Below are 27,076 nucleotides of genomic sequence, written 5' to 3'. Positions count from 1 at the left end.
TTTGCTTGAATATATATTGTCACCCAATATAAGATGTCCCTAATATGTGTGTTGAGGCTCAGAACAGCATTCAAAAACTGAACTTTGTTTGGCAAATAATCCATCTTTACCGGCAGATATATATAGAGAGAATGCGTGTGTTTTGCGTTATATTTATACAGTATATAAGCCCCTATAGGCCATGAGCAGCCTGGAAAGCAGTCATGGTAGAGTAAAAAAAAAAAAAACTATATATCAATAGTAGTCATAGGGGTTATTTCCGAATGTATACTTCTATGTGTATCTTATATATGAAACGAGACAGCAGTGAAGTAGAAGCAATCTCCCAATAGGCCAGTTCAATTGCCAAGTGGGCAGTTTCACAATTTCATATACCTAAATGACACCTAAGGATTGAGGACACTTGTAAATATCGAGTTATGGCTTTAGTTTCCCGCTAGAACATGAGTCCAGCTGGCATGAAGTGGCTGTCCCACTCGTACTTAAAGTGTAATCATTATACCTACAAGCCTGCAAGATCATATGATAAACAAACAATTATCCTAAAAAGCAAACACTCATTTACCTATTGCACTATGACTGAAGCGATATAAATAAATGAGACACCGTAGATATTGTTATACTCTGCAGTAATTACACAGCATACTGTGTAGACATGTCAACTAGTAGCTGTTGGTCACATTCTCATTCGGTTGAGTCTGAAATTTTGGACCCAATAGACTCTTCGGAATAGGTTGTCTGCTACCAGAAATATGCTACTATCAAACATTCTGGCATTGGTGCTACAGCGCTGCGAGTTATTTAACAGCCTTCCACTGACTGAGAGTAAAGGCTTCACGGCATATCCACCTAAACCCCACTTTTCTTATGCGCCGGTCTATACGGGTAAATCATACGTAAAAGGAGGGAAAAAAGAAAGGGGGGCCACACACACATACTCCATACACACAGAGAGAAAAAGAGCTTGGGGGAAAGATGGGTAGGGTTGATGAAAGGAGGCCAGATTCGAGCTCTTACTGCCTGGCCAACCATTATCTTGAAGTAACTGTTCTATTGTAAAAAGAGCAATAGTAACTGCAAATAAAGAGGAATTGCAGCCTCCTACTATTATTTGTCCAATGCAAGCCCCGGTTGTACTCAGGTTATTGGTTATAGCTGGAGACTATTAATGTATAACTAATTAGTTTGTAACCACTGATTGATCGAGAGGCAACTTAGTAGACTATTGTGCTGTAAAGTCCCGTTAAACCCTACTATGGAGCCTGAATCAGATCCTTTCCCAACAAGAGGAGAAACCGTTATGCCAAGAATTAAGTATTAGCGCTATAACGGGTGAGCCCGTACAAAACCCCACCCGCCACATGGCTCTTCGGAACAGGTCCTCTTAGATAAAACCAGGTAAAAGTTAAATTGGAAGGAGGGGGGAAATAAAAGTGAAAGAGAGAAAGAGAGTATATGTGTGTAAAAGATGGAGGTGGGGGAAAGAAGTAAGACACTTCCTCAACAAGTATTTAAACTTATAATAATATAGTCAGCATCTCCTCTTGAAAGGATTTCGACAGAAGCGATCTTTGAATAGCCTTGGTATAGATAAATTCGCAAATACCATGCCATAAACAACCCTAATGTGATCTGTTTTGGTCTGAGATAGAAAAGAAAGAAAGATGCTTAGAGACAAAATAAGAACAAATACAAGGTAGGTTAATCCACAAATGTTCTGTGCAATGCCAGCAAAGTAGCTGTGTCCATCTTCGTCACTCGTAGAAAATGCGATCCACACCCTTGTGCTCCACCTAGAGTGAGTTAATTTGATAAAGGCCTGGGGCTGGCAAAAAAGCGAAATTTTTACCTTTCTTTTTTCTTTTTTCTTTCTTCCTTTTTTAAGGGGGGGGGAAGGGGCGGTTGATGAAATATTTTCCCTTTACATCCCCCACGGTAGATTGGATCTGGGCTGTTTCTGTGTTGATTTCTACCATTTATTTTATTTTATTTATTTATTTATTTATTATTATTGTTTAAAATAAATAAATAAATAAAGTAAGGATAAATAAAAATATAGAAAGGAACTTCTCCCATGAAATTCTTTACGGATTACAACACCAAACAGCCCATCAGAAGAACTAAACCCCCAATGGCCAACTCTACCTCTTCTGTAATGCGACCAAACGTCCTACAATCGTTGGAACGAGCCAGGAACTGTGAAGAGAATGATGATGATCGCATCATCCTTGATAATGCTGTCACGGAGCTATGGCGAAGGGTACAGAACCAACCGGACACTTATGTGTTTACCCCAGATGAATTCGCTCTCTTCAACTATTTTATCGCCCGTTTTCAGGGTTCGCTTGTCACTCGAGGAGCAGTGGCGCGATTTTGGGACAATTATCGGCGAAACGGCTCGAGTCTGGATTAAATTGACATGTCAATACCTTCGGCACAGCGCCGGCTATCAACATGTGGAAGCCCATCCCAGTTTGCAAAAGAAAGCAGGTTATTTCGTATATCAGCTTCAAGCAAAGATGCAGCCGTCAGAGTGATATGATAGATTTCCTCTCCCTTTTCCTTTTCCTATAGTGGTTGGAGGACCAATGATACCCGTGCCTGGTTGCGATTTGACCCGTGTATAGAGAGAGGCATGCGATTATTTTGGGAGTCATAAAAATAGCGGAGATTGGCAATTTTTTTCTGAGTTATATCTTGAATCCCCCGGATTGGACAGGTTCGGACGGTACCCGTCGATGGCGCTTATTGGAAGATTGGTTACGGATCTAAATCCAATATGAGTCGATTATACCCCAGTGGTTGAAAGGTTAATCTCTAGCCATTCATTGCGTGCATTGGGGTTGTTGGGCCATACTTTCCTCGTCGCCTTGACGTTTGCTTTCTTCTTTGGGTTTCTCTCTTCTTGCGGGCCCCGGTCATTTAATCGAGAAGTTTACAATTTCATCCCAACGTCTAAGTAGCTGAGCCACATATGGTGAAAATTAATTCTTTCATTTATTTGGCTTAAGTGGGATACATGGTGCCTTGGCTCCTCCACCATCGACCTTCTTTTTACCGCCGGTTTTCCACCCATTCTAATAACCATCGATATTTTACAGCCATGCTCCCCATTGTGGTTATCTCTAGTATGGGTCGGTATACATATGTATAGATTCGTCCAAAGTAGGATGGAAATATGTGACACCTTGAATCATGTACTTTTAAGAAATGCACCCAATTTGATTATTAAATAGATTGTAGGAAATGTCCCAGAGTGCAGGGAGCCTTTCGGTAGTAGTCAATCGCTATCCATACAAACATCAAAAACCTACATCTAGCTCGCGGGGTAAAATTTGTGTGGTTACAGGAATGGCAGATGGCGTTCCAATATAAAGGTCCCAGTTAGGGTCGGTCTATTGCAACTTAGAAATATTCTCTATTTAACCCATTAAAGATGGTGTATCTCTACATAGCTACACCTCGTTGGGAGGTCCCAAAACCTTTGAACTGATAAATGCTGTAGGTATCTGTATATAGTCATGTAGTCCTGTAGTCATGTATACACATAGAGTTCTTATGGCACTGAAATCTATCCCAATGATTTAATTCAACTAGTAACTGGCCATGAAACTAAGGGCATAAAGTGTAGACAAAAGAGCCAAGGAAGCTGCATGGGTCCTTTATGAGGGCGGTGACAGTGCTTTTCTTGGTTCCGGGCAAGCTTGAAGCCATAGATGAATGAACCATGAGTCATGCATGTCGGACCGTAGACTAATACTCAGTATCATGAATAAATGTACATACTACATACAACCACATACATAATGTTACAGGTACACTGGTGCCCCATATTAAGGTCTGCCTCCAGAATATATTTACAATCCGTTCTTGCCTAGACTCGGGATCCTCGATCATATACTCTTCTTATATAAGTGTCTGACAGCAAGCCGATAGAGATACCCTAAAAGCAGAAATTCCCGTTTGAGTCAAATTAGGGAGCATGAAATCTCAAAGACCTAGTCCAAAGAGAAAAAGAAAGAGAACAATTGATGTGGGGAAGGTCCCTTGTTGTTTCGATTACACCACTCGACAGTCAGTCTGAAACAATTTAATAGAATTGATGACTTGGCGCCTAATTGATCACACAGATGTTGGAGTCGTTGTCACGTCGAAATAAACACTGTGCCTTATAACCTCGCTGCTTACCTGTTAGGAAATAAGGTTGATTATGGACGTCGTCAGTTGACCAGCAGCTCCACTGCAGGAACGATTCTACCTCATTGTCAACGATTTTCCAAAATCATATACAACCAGTCGTAGCAAAAACGTATCAGAGGCGAGAGGTTGCGAGACCGGGGGGGTATATGTCTCAGTCTCGTTGTCAATGTGGTATTCTAAATCAGCTATGCAGATGAAACTGGCCGGTGACAAATGATACATCTTGGACTGAGCCTTGGAGACAACCCAAAAGTACAGAGTACAGAAAGAACGACAGAAAACAGGTCTGTGCATGTGTAATGTCCAACGAGGAGTTTCACCATATTAGAGAACATCAGGATATGGCTACCGGGCAAAGAGCTATATAAAGAGCATGCGACAACTTAGCCACGTGCTTCGTGATGTATATCTCTTAGAGAATGTTCTGCATGGTCAACCCTACTAAGAACCTATGGCGCGGCTGAGTGAAACACGCATAGACAGATCTGAAAGGCACGTTAATGATAACCACTGTACATATTCTTCCATTAGGACAGTTTTATTATACACTTATACACAACTGCTCTATATATCATGATTTTCTATTTGTTTACAGCTGATTCTGAACTTATCAAACGACTTGATGCTTCAGAAGCCACAGAAGTCTCGGGGCGGAGGTCGCTATTGAGCACATCTGCAGGGGGATCTGAGAGATTGATTAGTACTATGAAGCCCATTCCCTCATGCATCTTATTTACTCACCAGTTCTGGAGGACACTTGTTGTTCCGCAGAATCCACCTGCTTCACTTTACCCGCCTCGACCTGAGCCCTAGACAATCCAAGGTAGCTCTTGGGGAGCCCCATTGATGAAAGAAAACTAACACTCTCTTTCCACTCGAGGTCTCTTCTTTTGTTATCCCAATTGAGTTCCTCGCTCATCAAGTCAATGATACTGGGAAGGGCTTCCAGTGCTGCCTCAGCATTGAGGAATGCCAATCGAGTTCTGCGAGCAATGACATCAACGGCAGTTTGAGCATATTCATGGCGAACAGCATAGCGAACCTCGCCATCGATAAAGGGGTATAATGCAGAAATACGTCGGCCGCGAACAGGGAAGCGGGCGTCTGTCGGTGAAGACAACGCTGCCACCTGCCAAGCGCGATCACCATATGATTGCGTTAGATGCTGGGCCACGTTGGTCTCAAGACCAAAATGTTGAATGAGGTTGATAAACAGTGTTTTAGAATACCCGTGAGCTCCAATCAAGCGGACCTGGTGTGTCTGACAAGACCCGTCAAGAACGGCACCATCAGCCACCAAACCGCTGCCTCCAACACCACTAATATCTGGAGCCTGGGAGACATGCCGGGGCTTAAGATTGAAAACGCCAATCGCCTCGTCTACAGCTTCTTCTGCCATTTGGCGGTAGGTCGTCCATTTCCCTCCCGCACATGTCAACAGCCCGGACGGAGAAACAGTAATCAGATGGTTGCGAACCAATGCTTCGGAGCTCTTCACTTTAGGATCACGAACCAAAGGCCGAATTCCAGACCATGCTGCCAGCACGTCACTCCGCTCAACGTTGATATCAGGGGCTATGTAGCCACGGACTTCTGACAGAATCCAGTTGATGTCCTTTTCAGATGGCTCTGGTTGAGTCGTGATTTCTGTAGGTTGATCAGTGGTCCCAGCAATCGTGTTCCCCTGCCATGGAAGGAAGAAGATAACACGACCATCGGACGTGGAAGGGTCAATGAGACCCATGTTCGAAGGGCTATAATATCCAGGTAAGATAACATGAACCCCAGAACTAGGTGCGACAATTTCTTTCACATCAGGCTCATCCATCTTTCTAATGGAGTCGGTGAAGGGACCGGTCGCATTTATAATGCCTTTGGCCCGTATAGTGAATTCCCCTTCCTCTTGACCATTTTTCCCTGGTATGATATCCTTCACTCGCGCCCCGTTTAGCTTGCCCGAGGCATCTTTAGTGAGGCCTGTGACCTGCATGTGATTCACAACAGTGCTTCCGTACAATGCAGCTGTCATCGCAAGAGACACGTTCATACGAGAGTCGTTGTGAGCGCCATCTGTATATGCTATTAGTAATGCTAAAGTGTCGATGAATTCAATAGGAAGCATTTTTGGTGAAGTCCATACCGTAGTAAACCATGGCACCAACCATATTATCTTTTCTCAGCATAGGAAATGCATCAATAGCCTTGCTCTTAGGCAGGAAATAGGAGCTCTCAATTCCTTCTGACCCAGCCAAGAAGTCATAAAACTTAGTACCAGCCCAGAAATAGGGAGCTTGCCACCACTTCTGAACGGGAACCATGATAGGAAGCCAGCTGGAGAGGTGAGGAGCAGTGTTCAAAAAGTATTTACGCTCCCTTAAAGCCTCCTTGACAAGTTTGTACCTATGCGGGAAGTCAGTTTCCATCCTATAGCATGTCTCACTTTTTTAACAATTATTCATGAAGAAGACTGACTGGTTATAATCTAGTTCCCACACAGCCTTTTCCAGGTAGCGGACGCCGCCGTGTACCAGTTTCGTGCTCTTACTGCTTGTCCCAGAACTGAAGTCGTCTCTTTCGACAACTGCTACCTTTAAACCTCGTGTCGCTGCGTCTAAGGCGATTCCTGATCCAGTGGCGCCAGCACCGATAACAAGGAGGTCATACACATCGGAATCATCACCACCGGAACTGCGCTTCAAATCCTGAATCTGTTCCAGGCGCGATTTGATTGAGGGGAAGCTCGGAGGCACAAGTTTCCCCTCATGATAACCAGGGGGTGGTACAGCGGGAGCTTCCGAGCCAGGGATGTTGCGAGGACGGTAGGAGATGTACAGAACACCGGCTCCTGCAGCCGCTGCGGCCGAAGTATAAAGCAGAGGCCGTAAGAGTCTGCGGGAATGACGAGCGGCCATTATATCAAGGAATAAGCTATGTTACAAGAGGCCCAGCGAAATAATTAAGGCCACGAAGATTCCCAGTAAATCAACCTCAGGAGAGGAGCGCCAACAGAATCTGTATACAGGGCACGTATTTACGCAAACCCTTTCTCTGTTTTAACGCGAGTTAATGGTTTGACAAGTTCCAAAATACAGAATGCGGAAGAAGTTTTTTGGACAATGACTCGGGAAATAGCATTTACGTACCTATACTGCTCGGGGAAGGCGGGGCCACGGCTCTCGAGAAGAGACAAATGGTCGTTGAAACAGAATAGGCAGGCGACGAAACTATTGAGGAAGTAGGGAGGTTGAAGTTCGAAGGAGAGGGGACAGGATGGATCGTTTAGAATGGGAGGAGGATGGGGAGAGAGCGCCCAAATAAACCTAGAGACGGAGTGTGAGACAGTTTGTAATTGGGGAATGCGCGGTCCCGAGTTGACGGACCGGGTAACCTTCCAAGTCTTTCTCGTCTTCGTCATGCGTCATGGGCATTTTCCTTACAAGAAAATCCGGGAATGGTTGGAGGCAGGACGGGGGCGGGTCCAGATGACGGCAACACGGCGCAAATCAGATTGTCCCACCAATTAAACGCTCGGCAGCACCGGGGCCTGGGTGGGACTCTCTAGATGATATAGGCGTCGTTCCCGAACTCCGTGCCTCCATGTGACCAGCAAAGTTTTGTTGCCATTACCATTCCTGTACTTAGTACGCAACAGCTTCAGACGGTCCAGACCCTCGGGCTCAGCACATGACCCCTTGTTGCATAGACTCTGGATAACAGAGATCGACTAGCGGCAGACTGGATATCACGCGATTACTGTCCCTGGTAGTAAATGACTATGTTTTTGCGGTTGCCCTTTCGGGAGTGACAAACCCATTATAATGCCCATTTATGTCGACGATTGGCAAGAAGCTTGATCCCCAGTACAGAACTAGTGGCATGTGTTCTATATATAGGAAAAGGTGTACTCACGTATGTTTTTTAGGTATATGTACTATCATACAGGACCCATATGGTATATAAAAAGGAAAAGAGACGAAACAAAAAATAGGTACAATTTCCAAGCTGGGGCTTGATAGTCGGGCAGACCATTGCGCGGTAGTCTGTTTAGTAGTAGTATGTTGATTGGGAAGTTGGTTTTGTTTGGTTTTTATCGATTTCCAAGACCTTGGCTAGGGAGATCCACTTATCCAGCCAGACCCTGACAGTGGAGTATCTCCCAGCTATGTACTGCGTACTAGTACGGAGTACTCCGTATAATCATGACTACCCATATGCACCAGTCACCAATAGTGTCCGCATGATGTTAGTATCGTCAATTATCTGTAAAGTACGGATACGGAGGCTCATAGCGGCCACTCCGCAACAACGAGTTCTTATCGATTTCTGCCAGCAGAATTAAAGTTTTAATACAGTAGTCCCTAAATCTAGACACTGCGACCCCTAAAAATTATATTACATAGCCCCTAATCCTATATACCGTGGTCCCTAAATCTAGGCACTACAGCCCCTAAAATCTATATACTGCAGCCCCTAAATCTAGGCACTACGGCCCCTAAAATCTATATACTGTGGCCCCTAAATTAAGCTTAGTAAAAAGGCGGTAAGATAGCGGAACTATTTTAGACCAGACTATATATACCGTACATTGGTATTACACTTACATTCTTATATTTAGTATTTCCATCTAGATTTTACTAGAAACAGTACTTAATACTGTAATTAATATAGAGAAATATATAAAATATCTATTTTTCAAGCCCTTTTATATAATAATCTTATATTTAAAGAGATAGCAATACAGTGTATTACTAGGCAGTGAATGGACTTAGTGAGGAGAGCCGTTGTTGCGGAGTGGCCGCTATGAGCCTCCGTAGTACCGATGTATCTACAAGAGTATGATTATGATATCGTCGAGTGTGAACCCTCGACCAAAAAAAAATGGTCATCGTAATCACCTCTCCAGTGCATTTAGCTGAGGGTCTGTAAAATCTATTAAACTATCAGGCTAGTTGTGGCAAGGATATCACTGTCCACATCATTTGCCATGATCGAGTCGATATATCCATATCTAGCAAACCTAAAGAAAAGGATGGATGAAATTTGAACATAACCACTACGAAACTGTATTCAGTACTAACTCCCTTCGCATATATCAGGTGCCTAGTAGAAGACATTTCCAGGTGCAGTCGGCATTGGTGCAAATTTTTACCCATGAAATATACATTTATGCTAAACTAGAGCGTATAGACTTAGTATATGCCATTATCTTAGTTTCTAATGCTCATCACCATAGATCCAGGTCAACCCCTATCCACCGATCATATTGCATCTACTTGTGCTACAGCTCAATACAGATACCTTTTAGAAGAAATAAGGCCTAAATATTGACGACACGGGTTGAGTTGGATATTCACCGGGTTTATGTATGTACTTGGGAATTGGTATTTGGCGGAAATATTCCGGGGACGGAATTCGCTCGGTTGTAATAACAACAGATACATCAATTCCGCGATGAATATCGAATCGATTTGTGCCATACCCGAAATACTTTGTCTATACAGAAAACGTGGGGTAGAGTTGAGCTCATAGACCCTTCTTTTCTATGTCTAACAGAACGGAAAACTTCCTCCTTTGCGGCCTGCGAGGACTTTCTATATTTAAAGGCTATGGACGTGTGGCATCCTCTGTCACTGGCAAACCACGACATTAGAAGCAAAGATAGTCCAGCATGGCAATAACAGCATCTCTGTCCTTTATACAGCAAAGTCTTATTCTTGCCCCCCTAAGGTCAATAGCTATAGCGGTTCTTTTCATCCCTTGTCTTTATTTCATTGTCAATGAATTCATCCGTGCTTCCTCTCGTATTCCTGGATTCAAAGGGCCTCGTGGTCTACCTTTAATTGGGAACATCGCCCAAATTCGCAAGAATGCTGCTGAACAGTATCGGATATGGTCCAAGACCTATGGACCCGTTTATCAAATTCAATTGGGGAATATTCCGGTAATTGTTGTGAACTCTGCCATCTCTGCAAAGGCAATTTTTGGGCAGAATGCACAGGCCCTAAGCTCAAGGCCTGAGTTTTACACCTTCCATAAGGTAGAGTTGACCCGATATCCATTTCTCACGAAGTGCACTATTGACAAATTTGGATACAGATCGTGTCCAACACTGCTGGCACAACCATCGGGACTTCCCCCTACAGTGATTCGTTGAAAAGACGTAGGAAGGGTGCCGCCTCAGCCCTTAACCGGCCGTCGGTAGATTCCTATGTCTCGCATCTGGATGCAGAATCCAGAGCATTTGTGGCCGAACTTCTTAAGTATGGAGAGGGTGGGGATGTACCTGTGGATCCCATGGCGATGATCCAACGCCTCAGTCTGAGTTTAGCATTGACTCTCAACTGGGGTGTGCGTGTGGTGTCGCAGGAAGAGGATCTGTTCAACGAGATCACCTACGTGGAGGAAGAAATAAGCAAATTCAGGAGCACCACAGGCAATCTGCAGGATTACATACCTCTCTTGCGGCTAAACCCCTTCAATACTAACTCGAAGAAAGCCAAGGAGATGAGAGGTCGGCGAGATAAGTACCTCAATGGACTCAACCGTGATCTAGACAATCGTATGGAGAAAGGCATCCATAAACCTTGTATCCAAGCCAATGTCATCCTTGATCAAGAAGCGAAGTTGAACTCAGAAGAGCTTACATCAATCAGCTTGACTATGCTCTCAGGAGGTCTTGATACTGTCACTACGCTTGTGGCTTGGAGTATTGGTCTCCTTGCCAAGCGCCCAGACATTCAGGACAAAGCCGCGGAAGCGATTTCGAATATGTATGGTCCTAGCCAACCCATGTGCGATGCTGCAGATGACCAGAAATGCGCCTATGTTGCTGCACTGGTAAGAGAGTGTCTAAGGTTCGTCATTCCCTGTGCCCGAATTGAGTGGGTTATCTAAATATTGTATAGGTACTTTACAGTCCTTCGTCTGGCTCTCCCTCGAACATCGATCAGAGATATTACCTACGACGGCAATATAATTCCAAAGGGAACAGTCTTCTTTCTAAATTCGTGGGCTTGTAATATGGGTAGGTGATTTTTCATTATTCCCTTGCCTTGACCTTTTGTTGCCTATTTAGGCCTCACTTAAGTAACACTGTACCTTGCACAGATTCCGAAACCTGGGACGACCCTGAGGAGTTTAGGCCAGAAAGATGGTTTGAACAGCCCGATGCACCTTTATTCACTTACGGGCTAGGCTACCGCATGTGTGCAGGCTCACTCCTTGCTAACCGCGAACTGTATTTGATCTTTATGCGCACCATTAACAGCTTTAGGATTGAACCATCTGACGAGATCGACTGGCACCCTGTTCATGGCAATTCAGATCCTACAAGCCTAGTTGCAATCCCGAAAAAGTATAAGGTCAAATTTGTTCCCAGGGACAATAAATTGCTTGAAGATGTTCTTGGTTCAGTGTCTTCATTGCAGCATGCTCTATGAGGATGGTTCTTGCTACACGGATGTTTTATACTGATATATATGCTCCTTCCTTTCGTCTCATATTCCGCCTGTTCATCCCTTTTTTGAACATAATATGACCCACCATTAATATCTTACTATTCCTAAAATTAGACGCGGTTCTACTTCTCCCCGTTATCTCACATGAAGATCAGGGACACCACACATTTTCATTGTAATATGGTCGAGGGCCTGCAATCAGTCTTGTAGCTTTTATTCAACTGCTACTGAATCATCATACTTTACATTCCTACGATATGCCTAGCAATCAAAGATAGGAAGGGCGATTCCAAGTATGACATAGGTTAGTGCTGTGGCTATTCCAAAGGCTAGGAGAGCAAGGTAGCTTATTCAACAATGAAGGGTGATGCAGATTCTGCGGACCATGTCCTTTGGCTAATCTCGCTTCACAGTTAGGTATCTGTGATTAAACAGGAAAGAAAACAAAATAGCAAACACGCATACACAAAGGCACATAGAAATGTTAGAATTATACTTTATCTATTCGCCAGCAAGGTCTCGAAATAGATTGGGGTGTACAAATTCACGAGCATTGTAGTCATCATTAAGTTTCATAAGGCTAGTCGTCTCTTTACGTCGCGAACCTGGTCAAAACAGCTTACATGGTCACGCAATTGATTTTGAACTCGGTCAGGTATCGTAGGGTCTCGTGATAAATTGCTTTTAAGTGAGGAAAGAGAGGTTTGAGAAGACGACGATGAGATCATCCGTGATGATATAGAGGTATTATTAGATGGTAGAATTGAGTCCCCGATATGACCCTGAACAGTGCTAACTCGAGGGTACTTGGCTTTCATTTCCGTTGCAGTCGTCTGAATCCTTTGTAGGTAGACCGACACAGGAGTACCTATCACCACAGCCTCCTCCGTGAGATCTAGCTCGGCGAGCCTACAGGATTGAGAACAGTAGGGCCCTCCCAAGGTCTGTCGGTCACAAACTAGACAAAAGTCGAGAGATCATCCTGTGGCCATTCTGGTCTATATGACCTTGGAGAATCGAGATGACGAGCGATTATAGAACAATCTGATGAGGGGGAGCGCGAGGTGACTAAAGATGGACACTCAGCTACTAATCGAAGACCGATCTTGGAAAGGAGAGTAACAGTAGTCTTTAGGTTCGAACACAACGGTAGGGGTGAGACTTTTGGGGGGTGGGTTTAAGACTCTGCAGTCATTCTGAATCACTCAAAGACCGGTTTCATCTTTGGGTGTTGTGGGGCGTTGATTGATCCTACTGAGACCATACAAGATGAGTATTTACAGTTAGTAGGAATCAGTGAATGGACAACTCAGATTAAAACAGAGGAATAGAAAAGAAAATGGTGCTAGCTAGTGTAACTTGGGAAATTCAGTAGGAAAATGAACAAGAGGACAACTTAGCACAGAAAATCTCTATTAATATATATTTAGCACAAACTGTCATCAGAGTATGACTGTTATAGCCATATAGCCCATTATTATACGAATTATTAGGTGCTTGATATTATCTATCGAGCCATACCTCTCGGCTCTACGCCCGGTGGATTAGGGGTGAGCTAAAATGATCCTAGTGGTAGTACAGGTATATCTACATCTAGTACGTGTCCAGTATATAAGGTGCATGCCTAGGCAGCAAGGAAGAGCCCAACCACAATATATTGTAGATATTTCTCTTTTTCAGGATATATTTTGATGTACATAAGGTATTCAAAGATCAAGAGTGCAGCAGTGGTGTGGGGAAAAATCTAGTGGTATCACTCACTACTACCTTGTGCAGCTGTTCATTGAAGAAAAGTCTACTCCGTAATCTGACTGGGTAGTTACCAACATAAGATCAGTAAGAATATTATATAAAGATCAGTGGTTGGAGCGACATTCTACCTACTAATTTAAGGGTAGAGAAATACACAGGCCCTCCTTTCCAGCTGCCCTTCATACAAATAACAGAACTTAAGTACGATCACTCGTTCTGGATTGGATTGTGGGGAGTGGTTGATGGGTCCACGGTGATCAGGTAGCACTGTGTTCTGTGTATGAACTACAAAGTGGATTTATGCTACTAGCGGCCCCGAAACTGGGTACGTATGGTCAAGAAAGTGGATGTACTGTTAGAATTAGACAGATACCTAAATGTATCGTCCCAGTCGCTTATCCATACAGTAAGGTAGGTTATTTCAGCTTGACTTAGGGCAAGTTGAATTTTCAGAAGTTCATATTACATTTACTCCGATTGCAAAAAAGCAGCCCAAGAATTCTTCTTGCCATTACTAGGTAAATAAATCACGAAGCCACGTAAGCAAAGTGGATAAATATATTAGGTGCGTAGTATAATTATAACTTCTCAGTGTATTGTGTATGTTGTGACTTCAGCAATACTTGTACCAGCCCACTCCCCCCACCAAGCCCCCAACCCATAATATGCCACGATGATACTGGTTTGTTAATATTACCCTTTCCATAGAGTCCAGTAACAGATACCCTGTGAGGTGAGATGTTCCTCAGAAGTATAAGATAAAATTGTTGTAGTTGTACTCATATTAAGCAAGGGTAGATGTTCCGTTACCATGCCACCTTGTATCAGAGTTACACTGCCAGGTGTTTATATATCCTTTGCCACTTTATTTGTGGTATCTGATTATTTTCTAGGCTATAGAATAGTACACTGTCATGCGGCTGCATATTGTAACAGAGTCTAACTAGCCAGTACAGCGGCTACAGCCACTCCTCCATTATTCAAAACCAGCGAGATATATGCCATAGAGTGGATTGAACCGTAGCCAGGACTAGTTTGAAACTAAGTTGGATTCTCTGTATTTTTTCTTTTCTTTTCTCCCCAGGCTTCTATCCCTTTCACCTCCTTTGGGGATAGGTGTGGTTCATTTTTTAATGGGTTATGACCTACATATCTACTCCATTCATGATACAGGACGTGCAAAGCATTATGAGGAATTATTCTGTACCCTCCTTGGATATTTAGTTGCTGTTTCAGTGCATGTAAAGATATACTATACATTTCAAGACAAATAACCACTAAGGTAAAAGCATACTTTATAACTTATATACGACTCTAAGAAGGAGTCCTGGGAGAGTTAAATGATGATACACCATAGGGATGACATAACGGCCATAAGATTGTCGAAAGGACATGTGAATCTTGTGTATCTGCCTCACTCAGGAGAACATTGGGCGGGATGTAGATCTGATTATTCCTATTCCCAGTAGGAACGCATGAGTATATCTAGAAAAAAAAGAAAGAATTTTAACAGAGGAAGCTTCTTTGCTGAGCCGGAAAGCAGAATTGAAACATGAACAACCTTGGCATGCTAGATTGAAGAATCTGTGATTTATACCGATATACCTGTTTAGGATCCTTCTGTATAATGCAGTATACCCAAAGAATGAGTTCTGGAAGTGAATTGTATGCCTGCCGATGACCTATATGATCCCATGTTTAATTCACTATTCATAAATGGATGGATTCCGCCCCTTTTATGGCTCCTTCTCTCTTTCCTTCCCAACAATACTATCTCAAAGAATTATTGTAACTAGTAACTGAAGGCATAGTACAATCTTTAACAGGCAGTAGTTTTAGGCACTTGCCAGAGGCCATGAAATGTAACTTATATTGACAGAGCTTTTTTAACCTGCTACTTTGACCAGTTACTTACTTTATAAGTTCTTACTCTCTAGTATCCCTTTTCTAGTATAGACATGTCACGGGAAATGCATATCGAGATTTCTCGTTATAGATACTGATAATGGTGTGTATGCTGGCTGGGTTATATAAGAATAGCATACTCCGTCCTGGTGTATATCATCAGGTAAACAGGAAACAACTCACTTATCCACGAAACGGGCTTGTTGTCTATTTCAGCCAGAGTGAAATATACAATTACGTATCCGTACATGTCGGTGTTCCAAAACAATGATAACAATAGTTGTATATGGTGAGCCCCAGTTGCTAGAGTCACACTATAGTGAGCCCAACACTGTATTGAGGTTATACAATGAGCGCTTACTATCAGTTTTATTAGCCTTGTGTCATGGTGTTCATAAATTTGCACAGCGATACCAGAAGAGGCGCAGCTTATAATGAACACTGCGGGTTTAACAGAAGCCGTGCATTAATCTCTCGCCGTTACTGCTTCTGCTGGGATTCGGACTAGAGTCGCAGGTATGCGAGAATCAACTGTTTTATCATCCTCAGACAAAATGTTGGTACTTTGCGCTATCGGTCTTTGAACAATTACAGCTTCTGCTGCTCAGGGAACCAAGGGGTCAGCAATGACAACCAGTGGTAAAGATTCCAGCAGTGCTAGTACAAATAAGAATAAGGTGGCGGACTTACTAGAGGCCATGCTAATAGACCGCAGAACATTGTCCCAGTTAGCAAGAACGCAGGCGACAGCTAAACCCGGTAAGACAGCAAGCATTAGCATGAAGCGTGCGTAGTCAACCAATTCACTAAATCTTATTTCCTTCGAGGAATCGCAAGAGCAGCCTCCGAGGGTAAACTGGAAGCATGTGCAAGCCGAGGTTAACGAACCTTCTGTGCCATCCTTAAGCGTGCCTATCTTCTCTTCTAACACTTGCATTTGCATCGCTAGTGCACCACTCATTTCGCGAAGTTGCTTCAGATTATCTAGCTCAGCCTTCTTCGACGCAATCCGGGCTGCCAGGGCCGACGATTGCTGCTGGGGAGCAGCATGGTGAGTACTTGGCTGACGAAAAGATGAACCTGTAGAAGACACTGACGGAAGCATCGATGTAGGTCGCGACATGTAGGTCATATAATAACGGTATCCGAGTTAGTCGAACAAAGCACCTGGAAGATATTTTCTTATCTCTGGATTCAAATCGGTTGATAACTTCCACAACGGTAGATTGTCGGACAAGTGGAGGACTACGGAGTATGTACTGCGTAAGTGGTAACTACAGTGGGATGTCAAAAGTTTGAAACCATCCATTTATTGCCCAGTTTAACCGCTTTCCTAATTTTACTATTCTGTGTGGCAGAAATCTCGCAAACTCCCTCCCTGGGTCTTAATAATTACTATACCAGCTATCTAACTCAATAACTTATATCTATATCCTCTCTAGAAGCTATAATTTAATGTGTAGATAGAGGTATGTAGGCTCAAGCACTGAATTTGATAGGGTTGAAATATAGCGGTATGTTAGGCGGTCAAGCGGATAGTTTCAAACTTTTGGCATCCCACTGTATAGTCCGTCGATGCCTTCCTAAGCAGTTAACCCACTTTACCCGCTAATCCGAGTCGGGGCAAATATCAACAACTTAGTAGCACTCTGTTTACATGCTCTTTCAAGTAACCTACCCACAAGGAAACTCTCCACCAACCATCCAACGACCAGAACGGGGGCTTCTCAATTCTTCATAGTCTAATCTCGTTTCAAAGCTCCATCGCATCCCCCACAACTGGATTGGCCAGCGAAAGGAAGGCAAAGCAGACAGTGCAGTCTGCATTGGCTTATGAAGCATGGCTCGCTTAAACGAATCAACAACCTCGACTGAATCCATTGAAATTTGTGAGTTATATGAATTACTCTTAGGCCACTAGTCTCTAGTAAACAACCGGGCGTTAACCTCTCCAATACCCTAGTGAAACGGCGATTCGTGCGCCAGAATCGCGAAATAGCCCGAGTGAATTCGATACAGTCCCTTCGAATTCGCAGCCTTGAGTCAGAAGTTTCGCATCTCCTTTCAGAAAATGTTTCCCTCAGAGAGCGAGTCATAAATCTTAGCCAAGAAATAGAGAGATTCGAAGCGGCCAAGTTGTTCCAGGATGGAGTCTACGATATCAAGGCGAAACTTGACAATAAATTGATGGAGCTAGAAGGCCTAGTAGCTGATTTAGGTGCATTGCCACGCAGGCTCAACAAGCCAGTCGACGGGACAACAGAAGTTGCACATCAGGAGCGATCAGGCTTGGATTCGAGACATAACATCGCTGACCTTGAAGCTTATTCCGCACTCGAGCAAGACGGTAGGCTTCCGGTTATACTGGAAGACAAATATTATCCACGAAAGACATTAGAGTAAGTGAGACATGGCATTTTTCGCGGACCATCAAGAGCTTTTACTGAAAGTCAGCAGGCCACAGGAAATGCAGGAACTGATGAACAACAACATGAATGCCCCGCAATCTTCGGGTCAAGGGGGACCTTCGATATCACAAATAGACAGCATGGACGATGATCCATACTCGACATTGTCTGAAGCAGTTGCGGATACGCAAGAGTTGGACAGCTCCCTAGGCCCTAATGAGGCTCTTCTTCCCCCAAATCTTGAAACCAGGAAAAAGAGGAAGGCTGGGACCGGCAAAATACGCGAAGATATCCTCGATATGAACCTTGGAGAGTTTCCTGCACGAAGGGAGTCAAGTTTCTTGCTAAATCCAGGTTCCAAACGTAAATTCTCTGGTAGTGACGATGGCGATTTTGCATTAGCACCCCCAGATGAGGACGATTTCCAATTCACTCGACCTACACAGTTGCCACAGTTGACGCGGGACCAATTACTGTCGACGTACAACGATCAGTCGCCAGTTGAGAGGCAGAACTCCCAGAGGGGATGCTCTAAAAGTGATAGCCGACCTAAGCGAAAAGTTCTCGAGCCGAGTATGTTGCGATTGATCGCCCTTCTATGAACAGTGCAGCTAACATAAATATAGAGAGCACAAACCTATCTTCAATCGAGCCCCAAGCTCCTGAAGCCCATGGGCAAGATTGTAAGACCTCGACAAGAATGAACAATACGTCCGACGAGAATAAGCCGATAGATCCAGCCCGTTTGGAGGATATCCACGGTCAACAATTAGCCCCAAACGAGAGGTCTCATTGCAATGATTCTGATAAGGCTAGGCAAGAAGAGATTCAAATTCACACTCACGTGGCTGAAGACACATCGCGCTCATCTTCGCCACATGTTGCAGTATCTCAAGTACAACATGAGCTTGAGACATCCATACCCTCACTTAATGCTTCGTCTAGACCCACGAGGCGCCAGAGATCTGTTGTAAGCTACGCAGAACCTAATCTAAGGGATAAGATGAGACGTCCAACGGATGAGTTCATAGCAGCAGTCGGAAGCGACCATCATCCAAGGAGGGCATCCGGCTCCAGTTCTGTTCGAACAACTTCAAACAGTGAATTTGACGAGCGTAAAAGTGGCAAAATCATTGCAAGAAAAAAGCGAGACTCAGATATGGAAGGCAGAAACCCTAGGACACTTCCAATGACTTCTTTCGATAATTCTCCTTGGCAACCAGCGAACATGATGTCTCGGAAACAAAGGAAGGCCTCACTTGCAAGTAAAGAAGATATACCGCCTGGCAACAATCCTACGAATGAGATAAACGAGGCCCATTCCTATCCGATATTCGGGGGCCGCGAGCTAGTTGAGGTTTCAAGTGACCGACCTATGGCCGAGGTACAAACGGGAAGCACAGGGAAGCATGGATCGCCGATTGCTGTGGACCCTAGTGACATGCCGATGGAGTTATCGAAGGTTATATCTAGAGCAATAGCAGTTCCCAGCAGGCTGTCCCGACGGCACTCCACAAATCCCAGATCGTCTGGGCGGAGTCATTATTCCCCAAAACACGAGATGAGCGTTTCGGGTACCGAGCAAGAAAGTATGACAGGGTCTAGAGCATGTTTGGAAAGGCCTAATGATACATCAATTGGGAATATCAGCGAACCGAAGGCATCCATGCATGCCTCAGAAGCTCCTCCATCAGCCATAGGGCTAGCAATAGATGCTAGGCAAATGAGGCGCGTACCACGCGCCGCTGCTAGGAGAAAAAGTATGATGTTGTGATCAGTTAATCATGTTCGGAGACAATCTGCATCTACATGACCCCTGGATCGAAGTTTGTTAGACTATGAGATAGATACCCCTTTCCGTGTTTAGGCTACTTCTGTCTAAATCCACATTATTCTTAGGGACTCAATGATCACTTGACTCCTCGCTATTAATTGAAGTAGAGCGCCACGAACGGCGACACTTGTCTCAGCCCCATCGCTTTTTCATAGTTAACCAGTTGAGATGACAACCCTTTTGCGAACAACTGCAAAGGTTAACTCTGTACAACGTATACTGACAAGATGCGAGAGCTAGTCTAGTTAAATTTTGCTGAGTATTGTAAATCAGACAGACTCTTTGTCATATCCACAAGAGTTGGATCCTCTAGCGCCCTTTTGTCGTCCTAGGCATCTTCTCGTATGCATTAGGGCTTGGTCTCCTCCGCTTAAGCTTTCTGTGACCGTGATTTGGGCAACACGATAGCTGCCCTGTTTCCCCGTCATGTTCGGATTCATGCTCATGCGAGTGATTGTCGGTATTACGATGCACCGACGAACGGTCCAGGATGTTCCTGGGATTGTATATCTCATTATCGCTGTCGGGGTCAGATGAATTAGAATCAGAGGACTCTGACTCTGAACTACTTTCACCGACTGGTCGAGCTTTATGGTAGATGCAGCATACTACGCATCCATTACGATTCGCCATATCCGTTAGCCTTGGATGACAAGGAAAGCACGCTGCAGAAGGTCACGCCGTTTGTAGCGTAGCGGTACTCACCTTTGGAGCTCTTTTTCCCCATTCCTTCATTATCTATGACATCCTCACTCCACCGTATATGCCGGTGCAAACCTCTGTTCTCAGTGTTAGACTCGACCGTTGGTTCGTTTTCTGCTCTTAATCTGAGTGTTCCTGAAACTCGAACTGTTGATGTATTGTTAGGTTGTTGAGGCACCGATTCGACCCGGGATGTCCCACTTGATGCTATTTGTCGGGATCTAGACATCATGGGCAAGACTCATATGGTTAAAAAGAATATCTATGCGTAGGACAATTGCTTCAAGAAGAACTTCGGTCGATAAGAGTCCAAGCCACTGCAGATTGATCTGGCTCTAATGCTAAGGCATTTAATTCTGTATTGCCAGATTAAACTTAGTAAGGTCCCACGCAACCTTTAGAGAAATTCTTGATTGGTGGCTCACCGCCTACATTCGCTCATTTGTTCTCAAGATTGTCATGGGTTAAGTCATGGGTTAAATACTACTGCGTATTTAAGCAGCAGAAAATAAATAAAGGAGCCTTAGGGTTGATACATCGCATCTAACCTTGAGGCGTGTGATGTGCAACTGAATCTACATAAAGACCCGCTGAAGGAAAACATGCAGCGAAAGATTTTACAAACAACTTGAAAGGACATATTAGTGGCAATGGCATAGGCAACCACTCACCATGAGCGACTTGAATAAGTGAACTGCAGCTAGCCGGCTAGAGATCCAAGATTGATTGCATATAACAGCCAGATACTAGAACAGGAGTGAGGAAATAAGTGGCAGTTTATCGCCTATGGCCGAGAGAGGAAGAAAAAATGCGGGGGTTAAATAATATAAAATGCATCGGATCTGGCAAGAAGGCCGAATCTTGACCGTGTTCAAAGCCCGTAACAGGCCCAGCCGTCCAGCCGGTCTTCCTCTGACATAGCCAGCGGCTTTTTCGGGTGTTCTGCGGCGCCGGTGGATAGGAACGGGTCAACCTCACAACGTAGTTCCCTGTCTAGTCATAGTTCATCCTCTTGGTCCATTTCTGATGGTTTCAGAAGGCCCCCAACTTTCATGGCACGATCCCGTTCTGCGGCTTTCGCATCTCGCAGTGCCTGCTCTCTCTCCTCTGCGTAGAGCTCTGCATTATCCCCAGCGAATTCCTTCAGTGAGATCAAAAAGTCCCGCAAATGAGTTTTGAATTTATTGAAATCATCATTAAAAGCAAACAGCCCGATGACAAATTGCTTGATTTGAATTCTGTGACAAAGTCAGCACATATAAGTTTATTCTGTACAGCCAGTGAGATAGAGCATACTCCTGTAGATTTTTGAATGCGTTTTGCAAAAGGTTTGCAACATATTCCTGGAGGAAGTCCTTATTCGAAGTCCCTAGTGGCGCTTGTTCCGGGGAGTAAATGGGATCTTGCACCTTTCCAGCTTCGACGAAGTAGAACATACGCGACAGGAGCATCGCCTGAGACTTGAATCCTGTGATATAGTTAGTAACCCATCACATCTAAGTTTCGATCGTATATACATACCGGCTTTATGGTCGCTATCGGTGAGCACGAAGAAAACGTCTTGCAGGATTGGAATGTAGAATTGGCGGAAGAAGATATTCGAGGTTTGAGTATCTGTCTCGGCCATATTATTCATGAGCTCAAGGCACATCGTAAGACCCGTGTTCTCGACCTCACGATTGTCGTGTTTGCTGGCCCACATGCACGAGTCGATTACGAACTTGAATTGCGTAGCATCAAGTTTGAGCAGGGCTGGGAAGCAATATAGGTTGATCGCTTGGAGCAGCTTGAAAAATTGGACCCGGTGCTCTGGATATTCGTGAAAGTCTTTGTTAATCATTTCTAGAGTGCATTCGAACACACTCTCCATGATGAGGGGAACCTTGTCTTCCATCAAATTCTGGAAGCACGTCAGTTTCTTGTTGCATCCAAGAAGTTATCCGCAAGGGTCTAGAAAGCACGCCAGAGCCAAACATACATGTAGCTTGTGGATGATAGTTGTCATGACATTCAGAACCTCTGCTTCGCGTGCATCAGGAACGTTGCGATTGTAGTCCACCAGCACAGCCTCGAGCAGAGGCGGGACCATGTTCGCATTGACCATTTCTAAATCGTCCGCTTTCTGGACATAAGTGTCAATAAGTTTGAGGATTTCCTTTTTGATCGTTCTGAGTCCTCGGACTTTCGGTGTTTTTGTAGCAATTTCTCCTATAAGACAAACGATTAGCGATATCTCCATTAATGAAAGGAGAGCAGTGTCGTGATTCTTACCATCCTGCACAACAGCATCGCTAATAAGTTGGCTAGAAGCTCGAAACATGTTTAGCATGTCATGGTAAATGCGTCCTAGTTGAGAGTAAAAGTAGGTGCCGATTGACGAACAGGCAGCGACGTTCGTTTTCATGATATTGCCAATGATTTTAATCGTCTCTCCATCTTGGAGGATCGAGGGATCCTGATTTGCCTGGCCTATAATAGCATCCCAGGCAGAATTAGGCAATGACATTAAATTCTCAATCAGCCGGTCTTGGAGGCCCTTTTGACCCTGTGCAGAGATCATATAACCACATGCTTCGTAGAATGTATGGACCTGCTGCGGCGAAAGGTCACAAGTAATTTTCCTCATGCTCCTAACGATTTCCTCAATGAATGGCTCGTTCTCCCCAGGCTGAAGGGCAACAAAATGGCGTCTGCATTTATTAGCGATCTTTATGAAGGTGTCGCAAGCCATATCCTGAACACCTATTGGAAGTTAGAATAGAGGTTTCTGGTAAAGTGATTGAATAGCCGACCTTCGTGCGTCTCATGCATAAACTCAAAGAGCTTGTTGACCACTGTCTTCAAAAACTTCCAGTGAGCCTTCAAAAAGCGAGGGTACTGCCCCACAATATACATGATATTACTGGCCACAACAGCTTTGTTATCTTTTCCACGCTTCATTTCTGTGAGACCTAATAGGTCCTTAATAACCGTAACAAGAAAGCGCTTCTCGGTTTCTTCGTTCATGGCTCCGGAGATTGACCCAATAGCCCAGCAAAGGGTATTACAGTTGGCCCATGACCATTCAGACCCATCGACTTGTTTAGCCAATTTCTCGATCATTATATTCTCCGTATCAACAACGTCGAGATGTGTAAGGTAGACCAAGCACTCCCGGATTGTCTTGTAGAGCTGAATCGTATCACTCTCCTTGACGAACTCGCGGACGATTTCACCTTCATCGTTCTCGACGATCAGGACCTCTTCTGGGCGTACCATTTTCTCTATCATGACTGTACGCAGGCTTGATAAAACTTCTTCATATTTGTGTTTGCGGAGGGGGTAATTGGCCAAGGTGCTGGGATGCGGCGCTCCACCGTTAGATAAGCCACTGACGCCCATGCTCACCAAAGGATTGATATCGGTAATTGGGAGCTGCTGCATCTCTTCATAAAGCTCTTGCACGAGACGCGTCCAGTATTCTAGGCAAATCTTGAAAACTTCTCTGTCGTCAATTTGACTAATGCGAATAAGATAAAAGTGCGCATGCGTGAGATAGTCACGATTTGGTAATTTTTCAATAACCTGGGTAAAGGGGAGGAGAGCAATAAATATCAGTGGCTCTATCAGCGTTTGGGAGCGGGAAATTTCCGAAACTTACATTGAGATGAGCGCTGAAGAAACTGGAAAGGAAGAGCGCAAGGTTGAGTACAAACTCTTGATCTCGCGAGTTGCTCTTGGCATATGTCTGTTTCAAATCCATTGATAGTGGGATTATCTTGGAAACTATAGTCAAAGTCTCTGTAAACATATGTACCAGCCTCTCATCGTAGTTATAAGGGTTACCGATCTGTAACCCGCCAATTTCCGTAAGACATTTGAGGGTCACATTGCGAAATTCGGGAACGTCCAAAAACCGTGTCAGAAGGGTACTTATGATAGGTGTTTCAAAGATATATCCCAGTGGAATCCAGTTCAAAAAGCGTAGAAGGGTCTCCAGGGTAGCTTTAACCAAGCTAGGTTGGTTTGCGGTATTGAGCACTTCGGAGCACAACTGGAAGATTGACGAGAATTCCTGTGTCATGGAAGTCTTCAAATTCCTTGCTTTTACGGAGGTCATCTGGTCTTGAGAGAAGTCGAACACTTCCTCCGATAGCAAGCGAAGGATTGCCATGTTGTTCTCACAAATGGAAAGGCTTGTGTGACAGGACGAGATAATTTCGTTGATAAAAGTCGGCCAATTGTGAGGCCATTCCTGCTTCAAGATGGAAACAAGAACCAGATTTAGTTTGTTCAAGAACGCTCGCTCGCTCCTTAACTTTTCTTCCGAACTAGAGTTTTCAATGATAAAGTTAACGATAAAATTTCGGATACCTGCAACCGTCAGACAAACTCAGACAGACCCGGATATGAAGTCCTAGCAAAGGATTACCTAGGCATTGTTCTCTCGGTAAAACCTTCCATCGAGTCATGATTACATCGTCAAGAACTTGGAGAGCAAGATCTAGCATCATCAGCACAATCCAAATCAACATACTCGAGGGTCGATATCGCACATTTGGTCTGTGGATACGATGACTCCTGGAGAATATTCCCTACAATTAACCAGGCATCCGGGTTTTGCTTGAACTAGCAATCCAAGATAGGTCAGACAATCCCTTTCATGCGGTGTATATCAGCGACTCCTTTTCGACTCACTTCTGTCAATGTCTGCTGGGCTTGCTTTTGCTGTAATTTGCAATTATATCATTAGTGCTCTGCATCATTGAACAAGGATCATAAGATAGAGGAAAATATAGGGGACTACTGAAAGGGGGGCGCAGGGTTTGTTTGAGACAACATACCAGGTCTCCTTTGCCTTCATAGAAGGCTTGGACAGTGTTGTCCAGCTCCTGTATGGATACCGACATTCCGTTCCCAAAGCTGGCGACACGGCCTTTTGCACAGCTTGTCAACGCGTCCCAGACACAGGCGCAGGTAAAAGGGAGTTCAAGTTAACCCAGTATAGAATTTGCACGTATTATGACAAGTGCAGGGTAAAGCAAATGGGTGGAATGTTTGGTGGGGTCAAGGCTCTCTCTTAGAGGGGTTGGCCGAAAGTAAGCTCCTCAGAACGAATTACTACTGTTTTGACGAGAGGCAAGATGCCCTGAGGTAAAGTGGGGCTGTATAGCCCAGCTTGATGCAGGCGCGGGTTTGGGATATGGATAAACCCAAGACGGGGAAAACAAAAAAAATCCGTGTAGACTCAACTCACTGGCGGTGTGAACAGCGATGCTCAAGTTATTGGAACTCTATCGGGTACGATGTAACTAAACTCGTTAGTAACTGATTAGTTACGTCCATATATGATTAGTCAGCTACCCTTTTGGAAATGAGGGCGTTTGACCCGAACTGCCAAGTTATCTAAGTCGAATCTACCTACTAGTAGGTCACGGCACTATCTGTGTCCTAACCGGTACACATTTTGGTATGTAGAACCAACGCCGGGCTACAATTGAGAATAGATATCTCTTACCATATGCTCCTCGGAGCACCTTCATGTCAGCATCGTACAGGTAGATTGCTGTCTATAGCGAAGAGCGTTTAACGAATGATTACCGTTGGCTTTCAGGATTTTGGATTTGTATAGAAAGGTGAATCCAGTCAGGTAGAATAAATGAGATACAGTTTGCCATCTGATTAATCCTAAAGGTATTGACTATACAAGAAAAAGCAGCTGAATCTCGAAAGAGCTTCCGGCTTTGACAAAAGTAAGAATGAGAAGGCGATAGATATTATTACGGAAGCACTGATAAAGTAGATCCCAAAACATATTGCCATCTCTGCTATCATGGAAATTGCCCCTATATACATACTGTGTATATAAGTAAATTTTTTGTTGGGGAGAGAGGAAGAGGCAGTGAATGTGACAATTGCTGATCAGGTATACTCTGCTGGTATCTACATACTACCCGGGTCGGGTTGGCGTGCTGTGGTACCTAGTTCTAAGTTAGGTCTGTAACCGCGCCTGCAGCGCTGTCTGGCGCCAATGGCGAATATCTTGAGGAAGAAGACCTCGTAAGCGACCAAAATCAAGCGGGATTCCTCCCCCGCAAAGCGTACTACTAGTATGTAGTACGTATTCAACTCACATTGGAAGTCGGTTGGACCCACTAAACTCTCACATTCCTTTGCCGCCGCCGTGCCGCGCTTCCCTCGCTGATAGAGCAGTTGGCAGCAACCCATTACGCAGTACAATCCAAGTCTGTCCTGGGATCTGTCGTGGCGTGTCTCCTGGGCGCCATCGCTCGCAAGCATGAGACCCGACCCAAGGCCGTCATAGCCAATCATTTTTCTTACACGGATGGTCGATCGCGCGGTAAATGCTACACAGTAACCTCTCAAGTCTCAACATGAAGTAAGAACATGAGCTAATACTAGTACTGTGCTTTGGAATCCCCTGATCAGCTTGTTCATCACCTCAGCATCCCCCTACCCGTACTAGCTTTTGATTCACTTTTGAGGTAATGCCTTTCTCATTTACTATTGGACTGCCCCTCCTCTTAGTTTTTTCTTTAATATATATATAAACTGAATAAAATTAAAAAAAATAAAAAGAAGGAAAGAGAAAAAGATAGCTTACTTACTCTTTGCATTCAGCCATTGTCAGCTATCGCTTACCCTCTCTTCTACCTTAGGTTCCTCCACTACCAATACGGGTCATTAATAACCCCCTCTCTTGCTTTTGCCTCTTCCCCTCTCTTAGTAAATACCAGATTACTCACAGCTACCTACGTCTGTGAATACTTACTCTCTTCTCTCCTGTTTCTCCTGTTTTATATATATATATATATATA

At 44.2% G+C, this 27,076-nt stretch overlaps 6 protein-coding genes across 6 annotated transcripts; 3 read left to right on the top strand and 3 right to left on the bottom strand.

Moving 5' to 3' along the window:
- Window positions 1–2,074: 2,074 nt before the first annotated feature.
- ABOM_012022 (uncharacterized protein) lies at window positions 2,075–2,413 on the top strand (the record flags this gene model as incomplete). Its single annotated transcript, XM_022539150.1, has 1 exon — window positions 2,075–2,413. One exon carries the CDS (start codon window positions 2,075–2,077, stop codon window positions 2,411–2,413), a length of 339 nt encoding a protein of 112 aa, XP_022383175.1.
- A 2,368-nt stretch (window positions 2,414–4,781) lies between these two features.
- ABOM_012021 (glycerol-3-phosphate dehydrogenase GUT2) lies at window positions 4,782–7,423 on the bottom strand (the record flags this gene model as incomplete). The annotated part of the gene is made up of 6 exons (XM_022539149.1): window positions 4,782–4,885; window positions 4,942–6,270; window positions 6,341–6,600; window positions 6,673–7,128; window positions 7,208–7,248; window positions 7,316–7,423. Coding segments are annotated over 6 exons (2,298 nt in total), but the record flags the coding sequence as incomplete, so codon positions are not given.
- Window positions 7,424–9,868: 2,445 nt separating this feature from the next.
- ABOM_012020 (cytochrome P450) lies at window positions 9,869–11,639 on the top strand (the record flags this gene model as incomplete). Its single annotated transcript, XM_022539148.1, has 4 exons — window positions 9,869–10,237; window positions 10,297–11,054; window positions 11,106–11,224; window positions 11,308–11,639. The coding sequence occupies 4 exons, from the start codon at window positions 9,869–9,871 to the stop codon at window positions 11,637–11,639; spliced, it is 1,578 nt and encodes a 525-aa protein (XP_022383176.1).
- A 4,141-nt stretch (window positions 11,640–15,780) lies between these two features.
- Window positions 15,781–16,437, bottom strand: ABOM_012019 (DASH complex subunit DAD2; the record flags this gene model as incomplete). The annotated part of the gene is made up of 2 exons (XM_022539147.1): window positions 15,781–15,914; window positions 16,005–16,437. 2 exons carry the CDS (start codon window positions 16,435–16,437, stop codon window positions 15,781–15,783), a joined length of 567 nt encoding a protein of 188 aa, XP_022383173.1.
- Window positions 16,438–17,154: 717 nt separating this feature from the next.
- On the top strand, window positions 17,155–19,496 carry ABOM_012018 (shugoshin family protein; the record flags this gene model as incomplete). Its single annotated transcript, XM_022539146.1, has 4 exons — window positions 17,155–17,203; window positions 17,278–17,713; window positions 17,772–18,295; window positions 18,349–19,496. The coding sequence occupies 4 exons, from the start codon at window positions 17,155–17,157 to the stop codon at window positions 19,494–19,496; spliced, it is 2,157 nt and encodes a 718-aa protein (XP_022383174.1).
- A 1,759-nt stretch (window positions 19,497–21,255) lies between these two features.
- ABOM_012017 (exportin CRM1) lies at window positions 21,256–25,147 on the bottom strand (the record flags this gene model as incomplete). Its single annotated transcript, XM_022539145.1, has 11 exons — window positions 21,256–21,496; window positions 21,555–21,726; window positions 21,780–22,158; window positions 22,237–22,466; window positions 22,530–23,000; window positions 23,051–23,822; window positions 23,899–24,611; window positions 24,670–24,741; window positions 24,794–24,866; window positions 24,936–24,965; window positions 25,082–25,147. 11 exons carry the CDS (start codon window positions 25,145–25,147, stop codon window positions 21,256–21,258), a joined length of 3,219 nt encoding a protein of 1,072 aa, XP_022383172.1.
- Between the last annotated feature and the right edge of the window lie 1,929 nt (window positions 25,148–27,076).

Source organism: Aspergillus bombycis, assembly GCF_001792695.1.
Source record: "Aspergillus bombycis strain NRRL26010 chromosome Unknown contig00204, whole genome shotgun sequence".
In the NCBI taxonomy this organism is placed as follows: domain Eukaryota; kingdom Fungi; phylum Ascomycota; class Eurotiomycetes; order Eurotiales; family Aspergillaceae; genus Aspergillus; species Aspergillus bombycis.
Note: the sequence above shows the minus strand (reverse complement) of the source record. Positions and strands in the feature narration are given on the sequence as shown.